The following is a 15,314-nucleotide window of genomic DNA, read 5'->3' as shown; positions in this document are numbered from 1 at the left end:
AACCTGAACAGGCTGATAACCAGGGTGGAATTTGAAGCAGTCATCAAAAACCTCCCAAGACACAAAAGTCCAGGGCCAGATGGCTTCCCAGGGGAATTCTATCAAACGTTTAAAGAAGAAACCATACCTATTCTACTAAAGCTGTTCAGAAAGATAGAAAGAGATGGAATACTTCCAAACTTGTTAATTGAAGCCAGCATCACCTTTTTTCCAAAACCAGACAAAGACCCCACCAAAAGGAGAATTATAGACCAATATCCCTGTTGAACATAGATGCAAAAATTCTCAACAAGATACTAGCCAATAGGATCCAACAATACAAAGAAGATTATTCACCATGACCAAGTGGGATTTATCCACTTGGATAAATGGGCTACATTGAGTGGGATGCAGGGCTGCTTCAGCACTCAAAAGCAATCAATGTGATAGATCATATCAGCAAGAGAAAAAACAAGAACCATATGATCCTCTCCATAGATGCAGAGAAAGCTTTTGACAAAACACAGCATCCATTCCTCATCAAAACTCTTGAGAGTGTAGGGATAGAGGGAACATTCCTCAGCATCTTAAAAGACATCTATGAAAAGCCCACAGCAAATATAATTCTCAATGGGGAAACACTGGGAGCCTTTCCCCGAAAATCAGGAACAAGACAGGGATGTCAACTCTCACCACTGCTATTCAACATAGTACTAGAAGTCCTAGCCTCAGCAATCAGGCCACAAAAATAAATAAAAGGCATTCAAATTGGAAAAGAAGAAATCAAACTCTCCCTCTTTGCAGATGACATGACACTGTACATAGAAAACCCAAAAGACTCCACCCCAAGATTGCTAGAACTCATACAGCAATTCGGCAGTGTGGCAGGATACAAAATCAATGCCCCAAAGTCAGTGGCATTTCTATACACTAACAATGAGATTGAAGAAAGAGAAATTAAGGAGTCAATCCCATTGACAATTGCCCCCCAAAGCACAAGATACCTAGGAATAAACCTAACCAAAGATGTAAAGGATCTGTACCCTAAATACCACACAACACTTCTGAAAGACATTGAGGAAGACACAAAGAGATGGAAAAATATTCCATGCTCATGAATTGGAAGAACTGATATTGTGAAAATATCAATGATACCCAGGGCAATTTTCACATTTAATTCAATCCCTATCAAAATACCATGGACTTCCTTCAGAGAGTTGGAACAAATCATCTTAAGATTTGTGTGGAATCAGAAAAGACCCTGAATAGCCAGGGGTATATTAAAAAAGAAAACCATAGCTGGGGGCATCACAATGCCAGATTTCAGGTTGTGCTACAAAGCTGTGTTCATCAAGACAGTGTGGAACTGGCACAAAAACAGACACATAAATCAATGGAATAGAATAGAGAACCCAGAAATGGTCCCCCAACTCTCTGGTCTACTAATATTCAAAAAAGAAGGAAAGACTATCCACTGGAAAAAGGACAGTCTCTTCAATAAATGGTGCTGGGAAAATTGGACATGCATATGCAGAAGAATGAAACTAGACCATTCTCTTACACCATACACAAAGATAAGCTCAAAATGGATGAAAGATCTAAATGTGAGACAAGAGATCCCTGGGTGGCGCAGTGGTTTGGCGCTTGCCTTTGGCCCAGGGCGCGATCCTGGAGACCCCGGATCGAATCCCACATCAGGCTCCCGGTGCATGGAGCCTGCTTCTCCCTCTGCCTATGTCTCTGCCTCTCTCTCTCTCTCTCTCTGTGACTATCATATATAAGTAAAAATTAAAAAAAATCTAAATGTGAGACAAGATTTCATCAAAATCCTAGAAGAGAGCACAGGCAACACCCTTTTTGAACTTGGCCACAGCAACTTCTTGCAAGATACATCCCTGAAGGCAAGAGAAACTAAAGCGAAAATGAATTATTGGGACTTCATCAAGATAAGAAGCTTCTGCACAGCAAAAGAAACAGTCAACAAAACTAAAAGACAACCTACAGAATGGGAGAAGATATTTGCAAATAACGTATCAGATAAAGGATTAGTATCCAAGATCTATAAAGAACTTATTCAACTCAGTAGAAAAGAAACAAAAAATCCAATCCTGAAATGGGCAAAAGACATGAACAGAAATCTCACAGAGGAAGACATAGACATGGCCAACAAGCAAATGAAAAAATGCTCTGCATCAACGGCCATCCAGGAAACACAAATCAAAACCACAATGAGATACTATCTCACACGAGTGAGAATGGGGAAAATTAACAAAACAGGAAACAACAAATGTTGGAGGGGATGTGGAGAAAGGGGAACTGTCTTGCATTGTTGGTTGGAATGTGAACTGGTGCAGCCACTCTGGAAAACTGTGTGGAGGTTCCTCAAAGAGTCAAAAATAGATCTGCCTTATGACCCGGCAATTGCACTGCTTGGGATTTACCCCAAAGTTACAGATGCAGTGTAACGCCGTGACACCTGCACCCCAGTGTTTATAGCAGCAATGTCCACAATAGCCAAACTGTGGAAGGAGACTTGGTGTCCATCAAAAGATGAATGGATAAAGAAGATGTGGTCTATGTATACAATGGAATATTACTCAGCCATTAGAAACGACAAATACCTACCATTTGCTTCGATGTGGAGGGACCTGGCGGGTATTATGCTGAATGAAATAAGTCAGTCAGAAAACGACAAACATTATATGGTCTCATTCATTTGGGGAATATAAAAATTAGTGAAAGGTAATGAAGGGAAAGGAGAGAAAATGAGTGAAAATATCAGTGAGTGTGAGAAAACATGAGAGACTTAACTCTGGGAAATGAACAAGGGGCAGTGGAAGGGAAAGTGAGCGGGGGGTTGCGGTGACTAGGTGATGGGCACTGAGGGGGGGACTTGGCTGGATGAGCACTGGGTGTTATGGTATATGTTGGCAAATTGAACTCCAAAAAAAAAAAGATAGTGGCTATCATTTCTATTGTTGTTATTGTATGTATTGTGTAGTTTGATTTTAAAAAATCTGAAATGCTATTAACTTCAAATCTAATAGTGCATTGGTTGCAATTGAGGAAGCTGACGTTCAGATTTAACTTGCTCAAATTCTCAGAATGAAGTAGATGCAGAGCCAGGCTCTTCTCTATGTTTCCTGACTTCCTCTTCAATGTTCTTCTCAGGGCTACTGATCCCACTGTATGATTGAAATTCTTCCCCAAATAAATGCTGTGCATGTTTCCTAGGACATTTCTTTACCTTCATATCTAGAAAGTCCTAATAAGAGGCCAGAGGTAGTTCAAAATACAATCACCAGGCCAGACAGAAATTGACACTAGTTGAATGAAGCACAGGTGTTCAGTTTTCCATTAGGAAAGGGGAGGTGTGTGTGTGTGTGTGTGTGTGTGTGTGTGTGTGTGTGTGTTAGGGTGTGTGGTAGGATGTTAACTGTAAAATGCAAAAGAAGGGCTCTCCAAAGCTCAGGGTTTTCTGTGTGAAGGCCCAATGGAAAACAATGACTAGAAGTTCAAATGAGGTGGATTGAATGAAATAAACAAAAATCAAGGAACAACCAGGCAAGAGAGTTTGAATTTGAGAAACAGAGGTGCTTGACAGAAGTGCCTTGCCTGAAATTCTGGAGTCTCTTAGCCCTTTCCCAGTCCCAAACCATATGTATATGACTACCCCCTGGCAAGCATGTGGAGGAGGTAATGTCTGTTCTTGAGGTCTCACTACCCCTTTCTGCAAAGCTCACCCCTCCCCTGACCAAGGCTTGTCTTATCCTTCCAATGTAAAAAAAAGAAACCAAGCTTATTTTTTAAAGATTTTATGTATTAATTCATCACACACACACGCACACACAGAGAGAGAGAGAGAGAGAGAGAGAGATTGAGAGAGAGAGAGAGAGCGCCAGAGACACAGGCAGAGGAAGAAGCAGGCTCCATGCAGGGAGCCCGATCCTGGAACTTGATCCTGGAACTCCAGAATCACCCCCTGAGCTGAAGGCAGATGCTTAACCGCTAAGCCACTCAGGTGTCCCTTAAAAAGAAGCCAAGCTTAGACTTTTCTTATAGTTTGTTATAAATTTGTTGGATGTATTTCTCCTTTAGGAAGTGTTTATATACTCAATGTTTAGTAGACTGTGAGCATTGCCAAACCTAGAAATAGACTGCTGGTGAACTTACAGTCACTTTGGGGCCTGTGAAGAGAAGCAATTAAGCTCCTTAGTAAGCCTAATGCCTCTCTCTTGCTGATCACGAATATGTACCAATTGAAAGTCATTGAAAAGTTCAACCTAATAGAGCATACCACTACCAGGTGAATGGTTGAGTACACTAGATATTAAGCTTAGCTTTCCCTTTAAAAAATAAACAGGATCCCTGGGTGGCTCAACGGTTTAGTGCCTGCCTCCCTCCCAGGGCATGATCCTGGAGTCCCGGGATCGAGTCCCACATCAGGCTCCCTGCATGGAGCCTGCTTCTCTCTCTCAAATAAATAAAATATTTAAAGAAATAAATAATAGAATCCTAATGAGCACCCTTACCACCAAAGAGGTAGAGCTATTGGAGAAAGTGATTCAAAGAGCTTTCTGAATATGAGATATGGGAGTATATATCCCTCATGCAACTTTACCCACGGGCTTGCCAATTATTTAAGCCTTAATTTGTAGAAAGCTGTTTCATACACTTAATCTCTTAAAATCTGAAGCCCACAGGCACCAACTCCCAAGACTGTTCATTTGCATAGGTGTATCACGCAGAAGTTGACTGCTGAATATTGTACAGGTCAGCAATGTTGATCTCTCCTCCCAGGCCCACCAAAAAGGAAAATAGCCCTATATTGGAGAGAGAAAACTCATCCCAAAGGTCACCCCCCTCAAACCTCTGAGTCTTGTGGAAGAAACTCAAAATAAACACAGCCTGGGAGACCAAAGACCAGAGAGACCTATTGGTTCCATGGAAAGTCAAGTCAATATCCTAGCAGGGGGAAGAATTGCTTCACTCACCCTGAACCTCCAATCCCAGGCAGGGGAGGGAAGAGGTGCTCATGTGACTTGTGCTGAAATAGGGAAGGAAGGAGAATGTGAGATGGGGCTGGGAGTCCAAGTGAGAGATATAGAGGAGGAAGGGAACTGAGTAGGCACAGACACTGGCAGCCATCAGAAGTCTAAGCAACTTTGATATCAGGAGTCTAGAAGAAAGGACAAAAGGGATTCTGGCTGTGATGGGGCTCTTACTGGGCCTCCTGTTCCTGGGCCACCTAACAGTGGTTACCTATGGTAAGGCAGCAGAAGGGGACTGGTTACCACTGCTGGCATGGGAAAAAGGCTGGGGGGTTGGAACTGAATGGCTACTGAGGAAAGTCTATTTCTGCTGAATAGGCGAGTGTTCTCACATAGTGCTGCAGATTCTTTCAGCTTTGAGTAGGTGAAGACTGCTGAAGAAGCCAGGAGGTAAGTTTGGGAAAAAATGAAAAGGATCCTCTCTTGAAAAACATCCACATGATTTTCTAGTACTTGCCATATCTCTGGGACATTAAGAAGGTGCCCAATGCCACCCAAATCCCTCCTCCATTTTCTTTCACCTGAAATTCTATAGTTATACCTTAACCCCTCTGTCTCCAGGTCTTGATGCTTGTTAAGATGCATAACCTTCAAAGAAGGAATGTTATCTAATAGCTAGATTGGACCTTAAAATTGACCTAAACCCACTCTTCACTCCTATGAACAGTGCTCAAAATATCTGTTCACATATGTCCAGTGACTGAGAATTGGCCACTTTTCCAGACTATGTAGTCTATACAAGGGCAGTTCCAAATGTTAAGAAGTTCTTCCTTGTATTTAACTAAGTTCATTTCCTTGTGGCTTCTATCCTAAGTCTGCAGCTGTGTTCCTTGGAGACACATAGAACATATCTACTCCCTCGATGCTGTGACAACCCTTTAGAGTTCTGAGGGCAGACATCATGTCCCCTTGATTCATCTCTTCTCCAAGATAAACAAGCCCTAACTCCTTCAACTGGTCTTCACAAGGCTTGTTTCTTACTACCTCCTGGGGAAACTCACTTCCGTGTGAATATGGACCAGTTTTTCCAGGCTACCTTTGAGAAATTAATGCTGGATATATATCCTAAAAGAGGTCTGACTATCCTATAGAAACATTATGTCCTTGGGTATTTCTCCATCTTCTTTTATATCCATGAGAATTGAGATAGATTTTTAGGTAGCTAAGCCTAAGTAATAGCTAAGTGAGACCCAAGAACACCCAAAGATGTTCTTGCTGAATCTCTGCTTGTTCCATATCTTTAAAGGGAGAGGCCAGATGTATGTTAGCTTGGTGTCTCCTATGTGATAAGAACTCAGCTTTTCATAGCTGACTCAAATTGTGCTACTCTATCTGTGACCAATCAAATTCTAGAACCTAAAGGTAAAAGGGATATTAAATTAAGTCTCCTGGGAGGGAAAAACTGGGCTCCAGGCCACAGAGAATTAGTGGCAGAGCTACTACTACTAAATAATAGTGCTTTCTTTAACAGATAAAATATTTTCATTCTCTAACATGTTTAGAGTGCCCCTTTCTATTTTCTCCAAATCTGTTAGCTTGAGCTAATGCATACAGAGACAGGACTGGGACTCAGGGTAACATCCTGTACATGTTAAAGGTAAATCGTGTGTGGTTACATGTGAGTGCTCTCATGTATATTGTTCCCTCCTCAGCCTGTGAAGTCCTCTAGACCTGGAAGCAGGTCTTCCTTTTGTGTGGAGTGTTCAACACTATAGACCTGAAGCTCTGGACAAACTGAATGACCATTAACACATTCCCTCTCCTTGGATCTCAGTGTTTCTAGGCTATTTTTACAGTGAGGAGGTCAGCTTGGCTGGCCTCAAAGGATCCTGCCAGCTGAGCAGCACTTTAGAACTGTAGATTCACTTCTACAAAGCTTCTAAGGGCCAGAATCAGCTGCTAGGTCAAAGACACATGTTGAAATAATCATAATAAAAATAAATTATTTTAAAAATATAAACATAAATCATAATAAAAAATAAATTTTTATTTTATAAACATTGTAAATATTTTATTAACATCTATTATCTAAGCTAATATTCTATCCAGGAGTCAACCCAAGAGAGGGAGAGAGGCCAGACATGGAGATGTGGGATTCTGGGAAGAGCTCACTTTATGTTATGGTGAGAAGAGGAAGATTTAAAAAGGGACCCAGAATTGGCTCTATAAATGGGCCTTTGCCCAGAAAGCCTTTCCTTTCTTTATAACTGTTACATAGGCCCCAGATTTTGCTTTTCCAAGTCCAGTTCCTATAACCAGAATGGGCTTCAGTACTGTCACCTCTTTCTCAAATTAAATTATTTTTCAGTAAAGCCCCTTGAGTCGATGCCTAGCCCTGGTTTTCCTCCTGTGGAGGAAATCAATTTGAAGAAAATCAATTTTTCCCTGAGAAAGGAGAGCAAAGTCTGGGAAAGGCTTTTCAGAAAGTAGCCAGCAGATAGGGATTTTTTCCTAGGAAGTTAGGTGGATATTATCCTAGAATAACATCCTTTAAGCCATGTCAAGTAGGCCCAAGTAAGGGGTTACTAGTTTCAGTTGTGGCTATTAGATGAATAAGGTAAGAAGGCAGTGTAGCATCTTTATTCTAGGCCTCTAGGCCAAGCTCAGCTCCTGCTTTCTATGACTTTGGATAATCATGTTTCTCTCTCAGCTTGTCTATATGTATTATGGAGGAAAGCAACTAAAAGCTTTTGCAGCTCTGCCATTCTAGAAGTCTTGAAATTCTGTATTTCCTGGTACCTCAAGCCCTGTTACACCAAATATCTCAAAATTTAGTGGTTTTCTTGGATCTATAATGGGCAGAATATTCCCCCAGGAGGTGAGGTTTTCCTGAAATAGATTTTCCCTACCCAGTCTTCCAGGAAAGATAGGTGTATTGCTTAATTTCACCAACATTTCATATTGGCTTTCAAGCCAGCCCTGTTGCTGTAGATACAGGCTACTCTGTCCTTTTTAACTGCCTTATAATCCAACGATGGCCTATTTCCTCCCCATAACTTCAGAGGTTCCCTCAGGTCGGTGAGGGTAGCTGTTTACCTTCTCATGTGCTAACTTCTCCTTCATGTCATCATTAGAGCTGACAAAGATCTAATCCAATCTAATCAATCTGTCCACTCTGGGGAAGACATATAGGGGACTTCTATAATATAAGAAGAATCAATACAAGTTTCTTTTGAAGGTATGAAACAGAACTGGCATTTATCCAGCACTTACTGAATGCCAGCCATTATTCTATGTGCTTTCACAGCTATAAGCTCATTTGATCATCAAAATAACCCTCCATGGAAGGCTTATTATTACCTCCATTTTATTGATGACCTGAAGCTCAGATAGGTTTAGCAATTTACTCAAGGTTGCACAGAGATGTGGTGACACAGGTCACATGTTAAGACAAACCTTGGACTTTTATTGGTGTTATTCTTCTTACTACATCATGTAGTCTTTTGCTATTTTCCTGATCTCGCTAGGTGCTACTCTTCAGTGTTTCCCTAGTCTCTCTGAGAACCGCAAGGATAGTTGGAAGGTGTAAGTCAATTATACTGAGGTTACCTTCACTTTGGAGATCAGAGTACAAGGTCTTTGTGTGTGTGATGCCCTGTGCCTACCCTACACTTCCTCTTTGTGATACCAATGAAGCAAGAGGAGGAAGAAGAGAAAACAAGAAAAAGAAGGAGGAAGAATAGAAGCTAGATGGAAGAAAGGGTTGAAGGAAGGAAAGAAGGTAGGAGAGGGGAAGAAAAAAATAAAAGGGGAAAAAACAGGTAATTCTTAGAAATCTGGTTACTAACCCTGTCCCATACCCCTATTCTGGAATGTAGGGGAAAGAGTCAACCCTGACCTACTTTTAGAAGTGACTTTCAAGACTGAAAAATTGAGACTGGCTATTTACAATCTTGACAGACCAGAGTGGACTATATAAGAATCCCCAGGAAGTTTCCAGAGAGGGTTATACAAGCAGTTCCCCCAAGGTCAGAGAGAAGACATACAAACACATAACAAAGGCATTTTCAGCTGTTCCAGATGTCCTCACAACAGATTGCTGCCTTTTTGTCGGGAAAAGAGTGTGAGAATGCTTTTCAGAGGAGGGGCAGCAGATTTGGGAGAGCTGGAAGAAGATTAGTAAGAAAGAGCACATTAAAAAAAAAAGAGCACATTAAACCAAAAGGCTTAAATGGTTTTCATGGGGCTTAAGGCCGGTATGTGTGTGCTTGCAAGTGACACGTATGTGTTCATGATGATGATAATCCATGTCTGTATGCATATGGTGGTCTGGACCAGCAATAGAACAATAAAACTCACTACCATCTGGTGAAAGTTCACCACCACCTAGAAAATAAAATTATTTAACTTCCATTTCCATTGTAGTCTATAAGCACTGAACCATCTAGAAGTGGAAGGGACCTTAAAGAGTAATGCTGTCCAAGACCTAAACAAAGCCCACTACTTCTTCCAGACCACTTAGTCTATCAATAAACAGTTCTGATTAATTATAAAGTTCATTGTTAGGGCAAACCAAAATCTTCCCCTATCGCACTCCCATTTGTGGGTCAGAGTTCTGCTCCCTGCTCAATTTGAAACACTCCAGAAACTATGTGGTGGATTTAACAACATGGTCTCATGTTTATTTACTCTTTTTACTCAACACTTTTACCTTGGCCAAAATATGCTGGTAATGTTTTAAGAATCTCTGATGAGGACACAGGCTAGTGCGGCCACATCAGTGGTACTTAGTATTTGGCAATAAATTCCAAGAGCAAGAATCCTCCCATCCTATTATCTGTTTGACTGAAGCCTGGGAATATTGGGCTACATAACCGGCATTTATTCAGTAACATCTTACATTTTGAACCTCCTTCTTCTAGGACAGATATAAAGAAATTGTCTACATACAATCCCTCACTCCTGGTTAAAGTTAAATAAAACACAAAATCCTCAAAATAAGAGCTTATGAATGAAAATTTCTAGTAGGAAATGATGGCTCTGTCACCCCCCCCAATTCCTCTCCCCTATTCTTCCCTCCCCAGCACACTAATGAGCAATCTCCTATTGGTCCTACTACCATCCTTACCACAGCCAGCTCTAGGATTTTATTCAGACCTTTTTCCTCTTCAGACATTTTCCTCTCCATTCTTCCTCAGGATGGAATTTTCCAATATACATTTGGTGAAACCTAAAAGAAACCAAAAGTGAAATACAGAAAGAGATGTCAGAAAAAAAGGTCAAGTTTACAAAGTGCAGATTTCAAATTCAACAATAACTAATGATTTTTGTTAAACATTTCACACAAATTTCCACCCTCAGAATTGCCCTTTGTCTGTGTCCTTCCTTCCTTCCAAAGAAGAGCTTAGCGTTAGGGATCAAAATACTGAGACTTTCTGAGGGAGCAATAGGAAATGAGCAGGGAATATGGCCCTTTCTTTCTTAGCTCTGCAGTCCCCACATTTCTCCAGGTATATAATTACATAGTAAAATATCCCAGATACAACTATTCAACATTTGCTCCTATGCTTCCTTTGAAAAACATTGAAAGAAGTTCTTTTTTATAGACTTACAGAATTTCAGAGTTTGAAGAAAGCTTAGAGATCATTCCATTCATACTCTCTACATTATAGATTAATAAAATGGGTCCTCATGGTGGAAAGTGACTTATCCAGGGTCATCTCAAAGCAAGGCAGTGACAGGAAAGGAACTTGAAACTGTCAAGAGCCAAACAGTGCTGGGAGATTTCCTTCTGAGGACTGTTTCTGATTGATGGGAAGGCTGGCAGAGAACAAAAGGGAACATGGAATCTGAAAATATGATGGAAGGAAATTTGAGAGGTGTCTCAGAAGCCTCTTGAAGTCCTCCACTGCCATCCTAGGTCCCAGGTGGGTGTGCCATCTATGTCTGCTTTCTTCCTCCTCTTCAGGCCATCCCATCCTGGAAGCACCTGAAAGTGTGACAGGGCCTTGGAAGGGGGATGTGAATATTCCCTGCACCTATGGTCCTCTGCAAGGCTACTCTCAAGTCATGGTAAAGTGGCTAGTACAACGTGGCTGGGACCCAGTCACCATCTTCCTACGTGATTCCTCTGGAGACCATATCCAGCTAGCAAAGTACCGAGGCCGCCTGCAAGTGAATCACGAGGTTCCAGGAGATGTGTCCCTCCAACTGAATACCCTGGAAATGGATGACCGGAGCCACTACACGTGTGAAGTCACTTGGCAGACCCCTAGTGGCAACCAAGTGGTGAGAGATAAGATCATCGCTCTACGCATCCAGAAAGGTAAGTCACTGTGAGAGTAGGAAAGCACTGATAGACAAAGACCAAATAGAAGACTATAATCCTAGAAAACCTCTAGAAACCCAGATAATTTTGTTCACTTTTACACAGGCTTTTTCCAGTCATATGTGTTAATCAGGAAATGTGGAAAGGCAGAGGGTCCTCAGGATCATCACTCTCATAGTATAATTTAAGAAATGTTGGGAAGGGTTTCTGGCTTTTAAATCTCTACCCCTTCAAGTGTCCCAGAAATTTTAGCATCCACACCCTGGTTGCCCTCCTTGGGCTCTGGTTCTTGAAAGTCATAAAAATGAGTATATCTATCTAATCAGGATATTAGAGGGTAAATAGATACTGACAAAGAAGCTCTGGGGAAAGGGATACTGGGTTTAGCCAAGATACATTTTGCTGATTTGACAATTTTGTGAAAATCCTGGTCCTGGTAATCCCTGATAATCCAAAACTACTGCCAACAACCCAAAATCTCTGTCTACTAAAGCCTAAAGAAACCTCTCTCTCTCTCTCTCTCTCTCTCTCTCTCTCTATATATATATATATATATATATATATATATATCAATTGATTTTTAACTCTGGATTATCCAAAATGTTGATAACACAAAACAGTACCTAATATTCCAAAGGAAGCTATTTTTATTTACATTATCCTATTTCTTACTCCCCTCCTAAATAAGTAGCCCTTTTTATTGTCCTTTGCAGATATATAATTATCTCTATACCTAGCAAGGATGACTCAGCCTTGTCTTCACATATCCTTATAACTTCCCAGAGCCTCTGCTTTTGTCTTCCATTTGCAGTCTCTGTTTCCAAACCCACAGTGACGACTGGCAGTGGCTATGGCTTCACAGTGCCCCGGGGAATGAGGATTAGCCTTCAATGCCAGGCTTGGGGTTCTCCTCCCATCAGTTATGTTTGGTACAAGGAACAGACCAACAATCAAGAACCTATCAAAGTAGCAGTGTTGAGTACTCTACTCTTCAAGCATGCTATGGTGGCTGACTCTGGCTCCTATTTCTGTGCTGCCAAAGGCCGGGTAGGCTCTGAGCAGCGCAGCAACATTGTGAAGTTTGTGGTCAAAGGTGAGCAACCCTTTCTTTTGGTGATCCTTGCAATGGACCATCTTGTACTGAAGATACCTTGTACAGAGAAGAGAGTTTGTATGTGTGGAGATAGAGGGTGTCCTGGGTTGCACAATCACAAAGAAAGAAAAATTCTGGACTGATGATAATAAGGCTGGAGACAATGCCTGTCATGTTGTAGGTTAAGAAGATAAAGACAGTAAAGGGGAAAGTGACATTCACTAATTAAATCATATTTGCCAGATACAGTTCACAAGAATTTAACACGCATTTTGTAATTGAATCCCGTATCTATCTCATGAGATAGCTATAATTACTCTCAATCTACAGAAGAAGCTGAAAATCAGAAAGGGACATTTATTTGCCCAGGAGCTCACAGTTAGGAAGTTCAAGTTGGAACTTGCACACAGATAACATACTCTTTCCATTATGTCTGATTGTCTCTTATGGTTGAATCTTATTTATTTGTTTGTTGTCTTTTTTTTTTAATATAGTTGACACACAGTGTTATATTAGTTTCAGGTAGACAACATAGTGATTTGACAAGTTTATACATTATTCTGTGTTCACCACAAGTGTAGCTGCAATTATATCACTATTACAATGTCATTGACTATGTTCCTTTTACTGTGCCTTTTAAACTTCTTTTATTCCCTAACTGGAAGCCTGTATCTCTCATGTCTCCTCACACATCCACTCTGGCAAAAATCAGTTTGTTCTCTGCATTAATGGGTCTGATTCTACTTTTTGTTTATTCATTTCTTTGGCCCGATATGGTCTTTTTATGTATGTATGTATGTATGTATGTATGTATGTATGTATGTATGTATGAGAGAGACAGAGAAAGCACTAGCAGGAGGACAGAGGCTGAGGGAGAGGGACAAGGAGACTCCTCGCTGAGTAGAGAGCCTGATCCAGGGATTGATTCCAGGATCCCAAGACTATGACCTGAGATGAAGTCAGACATTCAACCAACTGAGCCATCTAGGCACCCCAGTATTTGCCTTTCTTAGTTTGACATATTTCACTTAGCTTAATACCCTCTAGGTTCATCCATTTTGTCTCAAATGACATAAATTTATCCTCTTTTATGGCTGTGTAATATACAGATATTATATCAACGTAATATATATCACACCTTCCTTATCCTTTTGTCTATCGATGGACACTTAAGTTGCTTTTATATCATGGCTAATGTAAATAATGCTGCAATAAACATAGAGGTATACATATCTTTTCAACTTAGTGTTTTCATTTTCTGTGAGTAAATTCCTAAAGTCAGAATTATTGGATCATATAGTATTTATATTTTTAATTTTTTTGAAAACTTCCATATTGTTTTACATAGTAGCTCTACCAGTTTGCATTCTCACCAATAGTGTATGAAGTGATTTCTCCACATCTTCACCAATACTTGTTATGGCTTGTATTTTTTATTTTAACCATTCTGACAGGTATAAGGTGATATGTCATTGCTTTTTGTTTGTTTTGTTCAGTGAGGATTTCTTATTGTTATTTTATTGTTTGTGTTTAGTTTTGCTTCGTGAAATAAAAACCCAGATATCTACATAGTTTCCTTAATACCACCCCCCCATCTTCTTCTTAAAGTCAAATGAAAGTTCTGGTTGAAGTCGCAATGAACATTGGCTTTGGTAAATCAATCTGGCTATTTCATACAGCATTATCCTGGGATTACTACAAACTATGTACATAAAGGCTGCAGGCTGAGGTTTAATTGAACAGCCCAGCAGTGATATAACTAAATGAATTTTGTTGCCTTCCAAGAGATCACCCTGGAAGGGAAGACATTTATTCCAACAAGGCTGCCATTTCCCAAAATACGTTGGGAACTAACTGCTTTTAAGTACTTATCCTAAGAGCCACCTGAAAATTGCTATCCTCAGAATATAGCACTGTTTAAGGAAAATTACCATGCTGGCTGTATTTAGAATAGGAAACTAATGTTAGTTTGAGACTTCTAAGTTTATCTAGAAGGATTTCTTTCCCGAAGTTGAGTTGTAATGCATATGTGTGTGCTGTACGGTTTGGTCTACTAATTGGAGGAACAAGGGCAATCTCACTGTTAAGGAATTATATGGTCCAATTCTCTGAGAGTTGACAATATGGTCAAGCAGAGAGAACATTGCATGGCCAGAAAGTCCAAGAACTTTATACTTCATAGAGATAAGTTGAAAATTCTCACCTTTCTGTGAATTAGTTCCTAGCCCATTTGGGAAAGACCTTGCTTACAACCAATCAACTTGCCTATTCCTTATCAAAGTTTATGCTTACAGACAACATAGCTGTTAGGCAGTGCTTAACAATGCCCCCTACTGATGAAAAAGGAAACAGGCTCAAAGAAGGCCTTGTACACTTCCCTGCTCTCCAAGACTTCTTTCTTCTATACCTCAAACTGGCTCCATGATTCTGGTTCCCTGTATCATCTCTGACTATGTAGCTCTGAGCTGTCATCCCTTTGTCTCATCCTTTACGCAGTGCCTCAGTTCTGGGAAGGCCCTGTATGCTTTGCCCTTTTTCACACTCATGCACTGCTAAGCATTCCTGATAAAACAAACACACAAAATAGCAGAGATGAAACTGATACCACTTTAATTTCATGCTGTATAATGTGAATTGCCCATCCTTGTGCTATTTACCAGTTTTCTTATTTTTGTCCCATTCCTGATAGCAGGAGTTCAGAACATTTTCACTTTATTTTGGGCCTCCAGACCTACTCTCAGAACATGAAGTTACGTCCTCCTTCTTTGAGAATATCCAGAGACACATGAGTTGTGACTTTTTTTTGTATTTTTTTTTATTGGAGTTCGATTTGCCAACATATAGCATAACACCGAGTGCTCATCTCATCAAGTGCCCCCATCACTGCCCATCACCTAGTCACCCCATCCGCCTTTCCACCTCC

At 40.5% G+C, this 15,314-nt stretch overlaps 1 protein-coding gene across 11 annotated transcripts in view; it reads left to right on the top strand.

Moving 5' to 3' along the window:
- The first annotated feature begins 5,018 nt into the window (after positions 1 to 5,018).
- VSIG4 (V-set and immunoglobulin domain containing 4) overlaps positions 5,019 to 15,314 on the top strand; it is a 69,046-nt gene continuing 58,750 nt past the window's right edge. For 4 of the 11 annotated variants that reach the window (XM_072744870.1, XM_025987649.2, XM_025987650.2 and 1 more), the window contains exons 1-3: positions 5,068 to 5,246; positions 10,939 to 11,295; positions 12,110 to 12,391. In XM_072744870.1, the coding sequence (XP_072600971.1) occupies positions 5,192 to 5,246; positions 10,939 to 11,295; positions 12,110 to 12,391 (694 nt within the window). In that variant the 5' untranslated portion in view covers positions 5,068 to 5,191. Of the gene's footprint in view, positions 5,247 to 10,938; positions 11,296 to 12,109; positions 12,392 to 15,314 lie in introns of all 11 variants that reach the window. The other 7 variants (XM_072744871.1, XM_072744869.1, XM_072744867.1 and 4 more) reach the window with 5 other exon arrangements.

The sequence above is a fragment of the Vulpes vulpes genome, chromosome X (genome assembly GCF_048418805.1).
Source record: "Vulpes vulpes isolate BD-2025 chromosome X, VulVul3, whole genome shotgun sequence".
Lineage (NCBI taxonomy): Eukaryota > Metazoa > Chordata > Mammalia > Carnivora > Canidae > Vulpes > Vulpes vulpes.
Note: the sequence above shows the minus strand (reverse complement) of the source record. Positions and strands in the feature narration are given on the sequence as shown.